We start from the raw sequence: 11,981 nt of genomic DNA on the forward strand, positions 1-11,981 counted from the left end.
CACAAGTGGCTTTTTTTTTTTTCCCTGGTTCCCCAAATCACTTTAAATTCCAGACATTTAGTGTCAGGTTCCTTTACATGTTTTAAACTTAATTGCTACCAAACCCAAGAAGCTGCAATAGTGCAGTTTAAATGCTACAATAATCTCTTATCTGGTCACTCCTACTCTGCTGGGTCTGTATGAACATCCCATACACAGGTCTCCCTAGGTTCATCTAAGTGTGCTTATTCCATGGGTTATTATCAACCCCATGTATCCTGGGCAATCTGCAGATGGTCTGGTATACACATGCGCTCTCCATATTCTGTCTGTTCCTATTCTGCTCTTCTCTCAAGCAATTTTCTCTATTATCAAAATTTTTATTTACATGCATTTGGTTTTGTTTCAATCATTTCAACACATGAAGTTCTGTACTTATAGTACTGGTGAATTCCTTATTTTTAAGGAATTTTAAAGCTTGCAATCACAAACTATAATTGAGAGGAATTAAACTAAGAAGTCATCAGAAATCTGCATTCACTAAAACCTTACTCAATGTTTTTTTGCAGTTTCATTACATAAGCGAAAAAACTTTTCATTCACTTTTCACAGTGAAACAACCTAATTTAATGAAAAGAACAGAACCAGTGCTTCTGGACATTTCCCCCTCTGTTAAAAAAGAAAAGCAAAAATAACAGCAACCTATCTCAAAGGAAAAAATGAATATTTGACACATGCCTTATGTTTCTGCTCTTAAAAAGAAATCATTTAGGTCTTATATAGTGAAATATAAGCAGCTGTTCAGAGGACATTGAGCAAAATAACCAACAGTCTCTACACAACCAAAGGGAAGATCTCATACCGGCTGCATCTTCCTAGGTCTACACACACACACACACACACGTTCAACGTGAAAGGCCTCCACAGATAGGTGGTGTTTTCTAACTCTAAGCCACCCATCCAGAACTTGTAGGTAAAGGCTCCTTTTTACTATTAAAACACTGCTGGCCCGTAGTTGTGCTAAATACATGTCAGCTAAATAAGATCCCACTTCTATTGATACCGGGCTGACTACTAGTTAAGGTGACTGAACCACTCTTCTGTCTGTGAAGCATCTAAAAAAAATTTGCTATTTTACACTCTCAAATTACCCAAATAAGGCTATCTGAAGACAGTGGTTTACATGTGGGGTAGGGACTGATAAGACCGCCAGTTTCCTGTCTTTATTTAGGTTTCAGGGCTGCAACATACAGCCCCATACAGCCCAACACGTTCCCGCCCACCAAAACGTCCAGACTTAAGGCTGGGCTTTAAATTGAAATTTCTCAGTCGTGTCCGACTCTTTGCGACCCCATGGACTGCAGCCCACCAGGCTCCTCTATCCATGGGAATCTCCAGGCAAGAATACTGGAGTGGGTTGCCATTTCCTTCTCCAGGGGATCTTCCCGCCCCAGGGATCGAACCCGGGACTCCCGCATTGTAGGCAGACGGTTCACCGTCTGAGCCACCAGGGAAGTCTGTAGTGGCCATCATCTCCCAAGTTCCGCAGTTCTACCTCAACTTAAGTGGGCAATACTGGTATGAAATAGTATACCCTTTTCTCGGCTTCTGGGCTGTGATGTGGGGCTGCTGAGCCACTGAGCTCTGCCCTCTTTTCCCGTTGGACGTGGACCCAGTCGGAGGCCCTCTTCTGTGGCAAGAACCGCAGCCAACCCGGGCGAAAGCAAAACGCCTTCCAGGACAGCACCAGCGCAACATGGGCGCCGCCATTGTCTCTCCAGAGTCCTGGTCAGGTGACACAGCCTCCCTCTGCTGCATGGCTCTCTGGGAAACGTAGTTCTAAGAAATTAGATAAACCACTCTAGACTCGGACCGGAACACTACTATTACCAGAGAGCACTGCGACCGGAAGGCTTCGGGAACCGGGCGAAGAGGGGGCGGGAAGCAGAAATAGCCGGGAGAATGGCAGGGTTTCTGGGTCGGAAGGTGTGACTCCTCCTAGCGGGGAGTTGGGGAGGTTTGTAGCTGTAAGCACGTGTGAGAGAGAGCAGGCGGTGCCAGAGATCTAAAGCTGAGAAACCTGGCTGGGATTTTATATACCAGTTAACCTGTCGGGCTGCAGTAAATGACCTTGACATCTCCGTAAAGACTTTCTGAACCGCCTAACTCAGTTCTTTTTTCTGCTTCCTTTTCCACTTCAGACACCAGTGTATGCATAACTGCAAGAAATAATTATTTGCATGCCAATATGCTCGGCATGATTCTTAGACACGGGGGATTCAGCAATGATCAAGGCAGATAAAGCCACTATGTTCACGGAACTTACGTTCTTGGTAGACTAGACATACAGATAAGTTAAAAATAGGATGCTTTCACATAGACCATAAGGACAATATTTCAGCAGAGGTTCTTGGGAGATAGACAGACCTACATTGAAACCTCAGGAACATTAAAAATTTTTCTTTTTAATCTTGGCCAGTGTTTGAAAATACTTTCCTTACGGAAGCCTTGATAGCAGATACCATCATCCCAGTGGACTTCTTTTTTTTTTTTTTTTTTTTTTTTCCTTCTTCAAAATGCATCCCCTTCTTGAAACGCCTACTGATTTCTTGTATTTGAACATACAGTTTAGAATAGCTATTTCACCATTCTCTGTTAGATCACCCTATATTAATACTCCATATAGTGCTCGTGACTATCTGATGTTTATCTTCCATCTCCACAAGCTCCTTGAGAATGGGAAATTGGTCTGCCTTATTCAACACAGTATTACCAAAGTAAAAAGTAGGTCTTTCAGAAATGCTTGTTGATTGAAGGAGTGGTGTGTGAAGAATGCATTTGACAAAAGACTGGAGTACATGCCCTTCAGAGTAGTAGTTGTGTGGGAAGGAGATGATGAAATAGTGTGATGGAGGAGGCAGAGAGAAATTGACCTCTGTGAGATAGATTAGGAAAATAAGATTGGAGGACTTGGTATTGGATTAAATATAATGGTGGAAGCCTAGGGGAGAGTCAAGTACCTTCTGAATTTCTGGCTTTATACAACTGGATGGCTGATGAAGTTACTCACTGAGATAAAGAAATCAGAAAAGAAACAGGTTTGTCAGAAAATATGACTTTGGTTGCCTTGGAGACGTATAAGAGGAGAAATCAAGTAAGCATCATTGATGCCTAACTGAATATTGAGCAGGGGGAAAAGCTGCATACTTCATATATGTCACATGGATAGATTTGCAGTTATTGATCAATAACCTGTTGATTGTGTACGTGTGAGCTCAGTAGTGTCCGACTCTTTTCGACCCCATAGACTATAACCCACCAGACTCATCTGTCCATGGAATTTTCCAGGCAAGAATTCTGGAGTGAGTTGCCATTTTCTACTCCAGGGGATCTTCCCCACCCAGGGATTAAATCTGAGTCTCTCACGTTGGCAGGAGAATTCCTTACCACTGCGTCACCTGGGAGGCCCAACCTGTTGATTAGACATCTGTAACCTATGGTCTATTTCCATTAATACTATTGTACAGTTATAATAGTATGCAATTTATTCCAACCAGGTAGGCAGCTTTAATTATTTTCATTAAAATTATTTAATTTTTCTATCCTTTTTATTTTTTCATCTGCTATCACTGATCCAAGTTGCTATACCAGAAGTATTTTCATATGACCGAAAAGGAGAGAAATGACAGAAACTGTAAAGTAGAAGTAGAGATTGGTTCCAGAATTTACCTCTAGTCAATTATGGCTCTATCAGGTTCAGATCACTCTTTAGAGCCTTTACTAGTATGTCTCCTCTGAGTTTCCCACCTTGCTGTGGGTAAGCTTGCCTTCTCTTTCTTACTCAGCCATCAGGTTTACCTGGCCCAGCCTCAGGGTCAAGGGAGTTGTCTCTGGTCACATCGTGGCTCCATCTTTGATAGGACTGCAGAGGAGAGGGAGCATCCTGTATCTCAGAAGAGAGAATGGGCATCCTTTAGCCAGAAGGAGCGGGAGACCATTGCCACCTTCCCACTGGAAATTAGCCTGCTTAGGAGGCAATTCATTCCCAAGGGTGAAAGGTTTGGGGGTGTTTGGAAACCTCTGTAAGAGAGCAACACACCTAATAAAAATCCTTATTTCATGGGCAAAATGTGCTCTAATGGAAATTCATCTTTGTTTATGAGGTAATATTGTGCAGTAATAGCATATTCTGCCCCACCATTCAGTCAGTTCAGTTGCTCAGTCGTGTCCGACTCTTTGCAACCCCATGGACTGCAGCACATCAGGCCTCCCTGTCCATCACCAACTCCTGGAGCTTACTCAAACTCATGTTCATCGTGTCGGTGATGCCATCCAACCATCTCATCATCTGTCATCCCTTTCTCCTCCCACCTTCAATCTTTCCCAGCATCAGGGTGTTTTCCAATGAGTCAGTTCTTCACGTCAGGTGGCCATAGTATTGGAGTTTCCGCTTCAGCATCAGTCCTTCCAATGAATATTCAGGACTGATTTCCTTTAGGATAGACTGGTTGGATCTCCTTGCAGTCCAAGAGACTCTCAAGAGTCTTCTCCAACACCACAGCTCAAAAGCATCAGTGTTTTGGTGCTCAGCTTTCTTTATAGTCCAACTCATGCATACATGACCCCTGGAAAAACCATAACTTTGACTAGATGGACATTTTTGGCTAATGTCTCTGCTTTTTAATATGCTGTCTAGGTTGGTCACAGCTTTTCTTCCAAGGAGCAAGCCCCACCACTAGAGGGAGAGAAAATCCTAGGCACATATTTGATCCCTTCAACAAATGGAGACCTTCCAGCTTGATGTGTAAGACGCAGCCCTTTGAAAATGCCGCAGGAGCTGATGGCTCCCTTCTCCCCGCAGATTATCATCACCAGCAGCGCCCCTGGTGCCCTTGTGCGTGGTCTGGTGCCTAGGAGTGCATTGTTTTTCCTCCTGTCTAGTCAGGGGCTCCCACCAAACTTCCTACTATGGGACCGTTTCTCATGTGTTCCTCCTGCATGCCAACTCTGATATCTGTCAGAACTCTTACTGACAGCTCTCAAGCTGAGAGAGCTATTTTGGTTTCACCGAAAAGGTGGCTGTCATCTGGAAGACATGGAGGTTTTCATTTTCAAGAAGCTCAGAAGGTTCCTAGGACAGGGTTCCTAGCAAAAACCTTTTCTTTGGGAGAGCCTCTCAGCTTATTTTATTCACATAATTGACACAGTACAAATAAATTTAAAACAGGTTCTTGAAAAGACATGTAAGCCAGGACAGGATTTCAAGTTGTTACTTCTAAACGGCAATGGTTAGGAAATATATCTAAAATAACATGCTTGGTTTTGTTTAGTATTCTTGAGAGAGTCTGAACATCAGAGTTGGAACAGACTGGCTTACCTCTGTGCTTGCCTCAAAATCCTCAGGTATCTGTAGAAAACACATTGATTTCCAAACACAAATAATTTCTCCCTCAAATCTAAGTGGTATTTAATTGCACTTTCCTTCTCCTTCTTTCGCTGGATTGAAATGGAGGAAATGATGTATAGAAACAATATTCTAGGGTTTATAACTTCTTCAGCAACATGGGTACAATGTGAGGGAATGACACAGATGGCTGTTTCCATTTTTTTAAAAACGAAGTAAACAATTTTAATGGAAACATTGAAATTTCAAGTAAAATTAAAAGGATTCATTTGAATAATGTATCATGGCAGTCTACCTCAAAATTGACTTGAATATAATTCTGAATCTGAAAATTGTGTTAACTCACCTTTTATTCAGAGAAGGCAATGGCACTCCACTCTAGTTCTCTTGCCTGGAAAATCCCATGGACGGAGGGGCCTGGTAGGCTGCAGTCCATGGGGTCGCTAAGAGTTGGACACGACAGAGGGACTTCACTTTCACTTTTCGCTTTCATGCATTGGAGAAGGAGAGGACAACCCACTCCAGTGTTCTTGCCTGGAGAATCATCCCAGGGACAGCGGAGCCTGGTGGGCTTCCGTCTATGGGGTCGCACAGAGTCGGACACGACTGAAGCGACTTAGCAGCAGCAGCACCTTTTATTTGACTAATGACTTTTGTGGAAACAAAGGCAGCATTTTAAAGGTATCTAGCAGACTGAAAAACAAAATGCCCCTTGCAGCCTAACAGACTGGGCGTGGATGGCTATCTGAGTATTTTTAAACACGGTTGTGCATTTAGTTCCTCTGTGCAACTGCTAGTTTCTATCTGTTCTACAGTTATAACAGCCAGCCTACTGTCTTGAATGTTACATCATGTAGGGAGGCAGGAAGGTCAGGATAAATTCTCTAAGGAATAAAAGGTATGCTGCAGATGACGTACAGATGAGAAAATCTGACAGCATCATTTTCATGTTGGAAGTACGTGGGCACTAGAGGAAGTCCAGTTTTTTTTTTAAGCATTTTGAAAACAAAATTTCTTTTTAGAAAAACCACCTTATAGGTCCCAGTTGAGTGTCATTAGGGGGAGAAAAATGCTGAGAACACGTGCATGCTGGGAAATTGAGAGAACAGGATTTGTTTCCCCTTATTTTTACCCTTAAGTCTTGATTCTGGTGATGTGGAGGGAACAATTGCTTTTTCTGGAAGATTGCTCTGAGCAAAGAAATCTATAACTTTTTCTTCCTTCCAAAGAAGGGAAATAGAACATCCTGTCCAGTGTCTTAGTAGAAATGAAGTATTGTCTGGGGAAGATGGGACCAGGGCATCACCACCATGAGCCACGTCTGGTCCATGAACTGTCATCTCTCCACGCCCCTCCTTCTTCTAGATGGTCTCAAGGGATGGTGTGCTGTTTTCTCAGGCTTTTGCTTTTCTAGAAATCTGACTAATCTTAGAAGCAGTCAGGAATTATATGTAAGAAAGAAACTCCCCCTTTCGACATGCCCCTGACACAGCTTGCTTGAAAGAAGATACTCCTGAGCTGCTAGTAATGGGCAGTAGAACCTGTGAAACTCAGCATGCCTGGAAGCTATGTGCTCAGATTCCCGCTATGCACTGAGAAGCTCTGTCTGTTGTGTTTTGAAATTGGGTATTTGGTCTTTAAAATTATAGAGTTTGTACACACACACTTCTAAGCAGTATCTTATTTTAGGATCATGCACATATAATGATCAAAAGCTTTTAGGTTTCAAACAGATGATGTTTTTGGATGAGAGCTGGGTCTCTCAATTTTAAGTCCAAAGATTTCGAGGAGTACAATTATGGAACAGAGCTATGCCACCAAGATGCACAAACTCTGATGACACTTTTCCCTCGGTAGGTGAACCCCTACTTGATAGGAAGGGAGGATGTATCAGAATCCGCAAGGCGGTACAGAAGAGAACAGGTTTATCTTGCCCATCCTGCCAGGTAACCGGTGTCATTGCCTGTGAGTATCCGGGCTGGAATCTCAGTATCTAGGCTGCCCTTGAACCAAGAGTGGATGGGCTGCACGAAGCAGTAAAGGCTGAAACCTTCTTGGTGGCGGAGCTTTCAGGGATCCCTGCAGTTCAACGTATGGCCGTTGAAAGGAAATTTAGTACTCCATGAAGAGGTGCCAGATTGAATTAAAATCAAGCGGCTCAATTCAAACACATTAGCAATCAAATGATACAATGACTGAGATAAATGCAAAGAGAGAGACAGCAAAAAATGCCCAGCAATTCATGAATACTAATTAGAGAGGGAAAGACCAGCACAGACGTTATTCATGCCTCGTTGGAGTCCGACTCTAGATTCTAATTCACAAATAAGATTTGATAACTTGACTCAACAATGATTTCATGTTGATGTTGATTCTACACTTAGACCAGTTTTCCTGCTGAAAGGCATTTTCACCCCCTTTCGCACGTAGTAATAATGGAAAGAAATGATGTTAAGAAAAGGACTGGATACTGTATTTTTCAAAAGACATGGAAAAGTAAGATTATATAAAATGCCATGCTTGCAAATAACAAGGGCCCATCTAGCCCAATATTCTCTAAGGCTTTCGTCTTTATTTGGGCTGCCATAGTACATCGGAAAAGTGTCTCTGGGAAATATTTTGCCATGATTCAGAGCCTGTGACTTTTAAAATTTTATATAGATTTATTAACGAAATGCATTCCCTTCTACTTGCCACACTGAAACACACAATCCATGAAGTGTCCTCACAATTTATGAGGGTTGGTTTGACATTGCACAATCTCTCTGAGTTTTGTGTCCAGAGCAGATGTCAAAATGAAGAAGCGTGAGTTTAGGAAAGAAATACTTCATCTTGCTCAGTTCTCAAGCTCAGCGACCATTTTAGATGCCTGGGGCCTTTTGCTTGGGGTCTATGACAGGAGGACACGAGCAGCTATATAACCGCCTCTCTGACAGCAATTCTGTTTACTGGAATAGTAGCTCGCTTCCCCAAAGGAAGACCAAGAGTATTTTGCTGTTGGCTTACATTGTTTATTATGTCTTTCTAGAAATTCCATCTAGCCTTAGCCTTACACCCTTCTGTTCTCTTTGCCCAAGAGAGATCTAAGGTGCCACTTATTTCGAAGTGATAATATCCCTTTGCATGGGTTCTATTGTGTAACAGACCACACGAACTGTGTTTCTCACTGTGTCAGTTAATACTTGTTGTCCATGGAATTGAAAAATAAAATTGAGTCTGTATTTTTGTTGGATTTCTATGGCACCATTGAATCAAACGTGTTTATTCTCTCTTCTTTCAAAAAAAAAAAATGTTGCTATTTATTTTCCATTGTCAAGAAACAACAAGCTTGGAAGTTGTAATCTTCACTCTGTCTGAAGTGTAATGTGGCAAGACAGGCCAAATTAAGGAAATCAGCTTCTGTGACATGAGTCATGGAACTGAGGTCCTGTCCTGCCTCTGGTGACTTTGGCTGATGTCTACTTCTCTTCAAAGGGATTCCTAGGAGAAAACCACCCATGGATTGTTTATCTAGGGAAAAACACAGATACGGCATAGACATTTAATCTTTGTTAATCAAGACAGAGGCAGAAATACCTTTCTTCCTATACCCATTCTAAGCCCATTTTCTTGAAAGAGCAGTTAACGTTTATTTTCTGAGGTCTAAAATTTTCAAATTCTACAACTTCTATATTATACTATCTATGTCTTTTTTAAGAAAGGTGTATTTGCTCGCTCTTGGCCATGCCGGGTCTTCGTTGCTGTACACGGCTTGCTCTAGTTATGGTAAGTGGGGCTACTCTCCAGCTGTGGATGGGCTTCTCCCTGCGGTGGTTTCTGTTGTTGCAGAGCAGGGACTGTAGTCTGGGCTTTAGTAGTCGTGGTGCATGGGCTTAGTCGTTCCTCAGCATGTGGGATCTTCACAGACCAGAGATTGAACCCATGTCCCCTGCATTGGCAGGTGGATTCTTAACCACTGGACCACTAGGGAAGCCCTGTCTATGCCTTTTGATGTAAGATAAAGACTATAATATTTCCCAGGCATTTGGTTTCATCAAAGTAGCCTCTATGTCAAGAACTCTTCTCTGTTATCCTCTGATGTGGAATCGATTAACGAGTTCAATTGGAGGAATATATTTAGGCCAAAAGTTTTCATTATTTAATAATGCTATTTCTTCAAAAGTTTACAGTTGAACACGCCTTCCTGCCAAAATGAACATTGCTTCAAAATTTTCCTTGCTTTTCTCTTGTATGTTTTTAAGGGAACAACTTTTGTATCAATGATTCATTTTGGTATCAGACAGCTCCTTATTTTACACCAGGAAACCAAGGAGATCTAAAAACAGGAACGCCAAGTGTATGTATATATATATATATATATTTATATTTATATATATATTTATGTATGTATGTGTATTTAAAGGTAAACAGCATTGTTTACTGATTTCAGAATATCAGTGATCCCAATTTTCCTGCTGTAGAAGAGGACAAGCATAATCAATGAAATCTTCAAGTAATATTAATGTGCCCTTAAAATAAAGCACAGATGTAGAAGAATTGTTTTAAAGACTGTTAAGCAACATAAAACTTGTAGTAAGCCAAATTCTAACTCCTGTGTTATCTAGGGTCTATAATTAATTTTTAAAAATCAAAACACTTTTAAAAATAGCCTTGTGTATTGAATTCCAGCATGCTGCTGCTTTTTGTAGAGGCATTCCTGTAAAATACAAGTTTATTTATAGATTGCAAGTGACTCAAAGATGTTACAATATAAAAGGAAATGACACTCCAGAGTCTTTGTTCAGGGCTGTTTGGGGCTCTCTTAGAATTCTCAATTCACTCAGAGGATTGCTTTTAATTTTCAGAAGCAAAAGGAATTTCATAAATTAAAATTGTTGGCCAGATGGAATTTTCTGATTAAATTTTTAATGTTTGGTGTTAAACAGAATAATGAAAGGAAGAGTTCTGAGAGTAAAACCCAATTAACATTTCACACAATTTATTGCTCTAGGTATGGCTTGTGTTTTATTTTTATGGTTTCCACCCATCATCTTCCTGGACAACCTGTCTACCTTGAAAACCACAGCATGGCCAAATCACTTCCCTCCTTCCTTCATTCCTTCCTTTTATTCTTCAACTACCTTCTATTTATATCCACCTAAGTTCCCTGGTAGCTCAGCTGGTAAAGAATCCACCTGCAATGCAGGAGACCAGGGTTCGGTCCCTGTGTTGGGAAGATCCCCTTTAGGAGAGAATAGCTACCGACTCCAGTATTCTGGCCTGAAGAGTTCCATGGACTGTGTAGTCCATGGGATCACAAAAAGTCGGACATAGCCGAGTGACTTTCACTTTCACTTCATTCATCTATAGCCTTACTAGGCAACAGGCACCATTCCAGGTCTTACTTTGTCCTATTCTTCATGGATCTTGGTATAAAGAATTTTTTCAGATTGTTTTCCATTATAGTTTATTACAAAATATTGAATATAGTTCCTTGTGCTGTACACGAAGTCCTTGTTGTTTATCTATATATTAGTGTATATCTGTTAATCCCACTAATCCCAAACTCCTAATTTATCCCTCCATGCCCCTATCCCCTTTGGTAACTGTATGTTTGTTATCTATGTCTTTAAGACTGTTTCTGTCTTGCAAATAAGTTTATTTTGATTTGATTTGTATCATTTTTCTACATTTGTATCATTCCACATATGAGTTATATCATATGATATTTGTCTTTCTCTGACTTACTTCACTTAGCATGATAATCTTCAGGTCTGTGTCTAGCTGCAAATGATACTATTTCATTCTTTTTTATGGCTAAGTAGTATTTCACTGTATATAAAAAAACCTACCACATTGTCTTTATCTATTCATTTGTTAATGGACATTTAGGTTGCTTCCATGTCTCTGCTACTATAAATATCATATTCCTGCTATGAACACTAGGGTGCATATATATTTGGTAGAGAAAATATTTTTAACAGACTATAATAATGACTGTTGCTAGAATGGTATCACTCATTGTACAAGAGACTCTTTATTTCCATCTGTAGTCACAGACTAGCTTACAGTTTTATAAAAATTATTCTTTGTGATATTGAAGGCAAAGATGGGCATTCTCCATATATTTTCTTTACTTACATTTTTTTAGCTTTATTGAGGTATAATTGACAAGTAAAATTATAAGATATTTAAAGGGTACAATATGATGATTTCCAAGTGGCTCAGTGGTAAAGAATCCGCCTGCCAATGCAAAAGATGAAGGTTTGATCCCTTGGCCAGAAAGATACCTTGCAGTAGGAAATGACAACCCACCCCTGTATTCTTGCCTGGAAAATTCCATGGACAGAAAAGTGTGGAAGGCTACAGTCCAGAGGGTCACAGAGAGTTGGATACAACTGAGTTGACTGAGCACACTGCTGCTGCTGCTGCTGCTGCTAAGTCGCTTCAGTTGTGTCCAACTCTGTGCGACCCAATAGACGGCAGCCCACCAGGCTCCCCTGTCCCTGGGATTCTCCAGGCAAGAATACTGGAGTGGGTTGCCATTTCCTTCTCCAATGCATGAAAGTGAAAAGTGAAAGTGAAGTCGCTCCGTCCTGTCCGACTCTTAGCGACCTCA

At 41.1% G+C, this 11,981-nt stretch overlaps 1 protein-coding gene and 1 long non-coding RNA gene across 6 annotated transcripts in view; both read right to left on the minus strand.

Annotated features, from left to right (window-relative positions):
• The window catches only part of GATB (glutamyl-tRNA amidotransferase subunit B), a 119,972-nt gene extending 118,117 nt beyond the window's left edge, over window positions 1-1,855 (minus strand). For 3 of the 5 annotated variants that reach the window (XR_006545704.2, XR_003104355.3, XR_006545703.2), the window contains exon 1: window positions 1,574-1,847. Coding sequence is in view for 2 of the 5 variants with exons in the window: in XM_025268173.3 (XP_025123958.2) it covers window positions 1,574-1,797 (224 nt within the window). In the remaining 3 variants the exon portion in view is untranslated. Of the gene's footprint in view, window positions 1-1,573 lie in introns of all 5 variants that reach the window. The other 2 variants (XM_025268173.3, XM_006072197.4) reach the window with 2 other exon arrangements.
• A 5,593-nt stretch (window positions 1,856-7,448) lies between these two features.
• LOC123330017 overlaps window positions 7,449-11,981 on the minus strand; it is a 52,616-nt gene continuing 48,083 nt past the window's right edge. The window contains exon 4 of the long non-coding RNA XR_006545705.2: window positions 7,449-8,893. This is a non-coding gene — a long non-coding RNA (uncharacterized LOC123330017). The remainder of the gene's footprint in view (window positions 8,894-11,981) is intronic.

Source organism: Bubalus bubalis, chromosome 17, assembly GCF_019923935.1.
Source record: "Bubalus bubalis isolate 160015118507 breed Murrah chromosome 17, NDDB_SH_1, whole genome shotgun sequence".
In the NCBI taxonomy this organism is placed as follows: domain Eukaryota; kingdom Metazoa; phylum Chordata; class Mammalia; order Artiodactyla; family Bovidae; genus Bubalus; species Bubalus bubalis.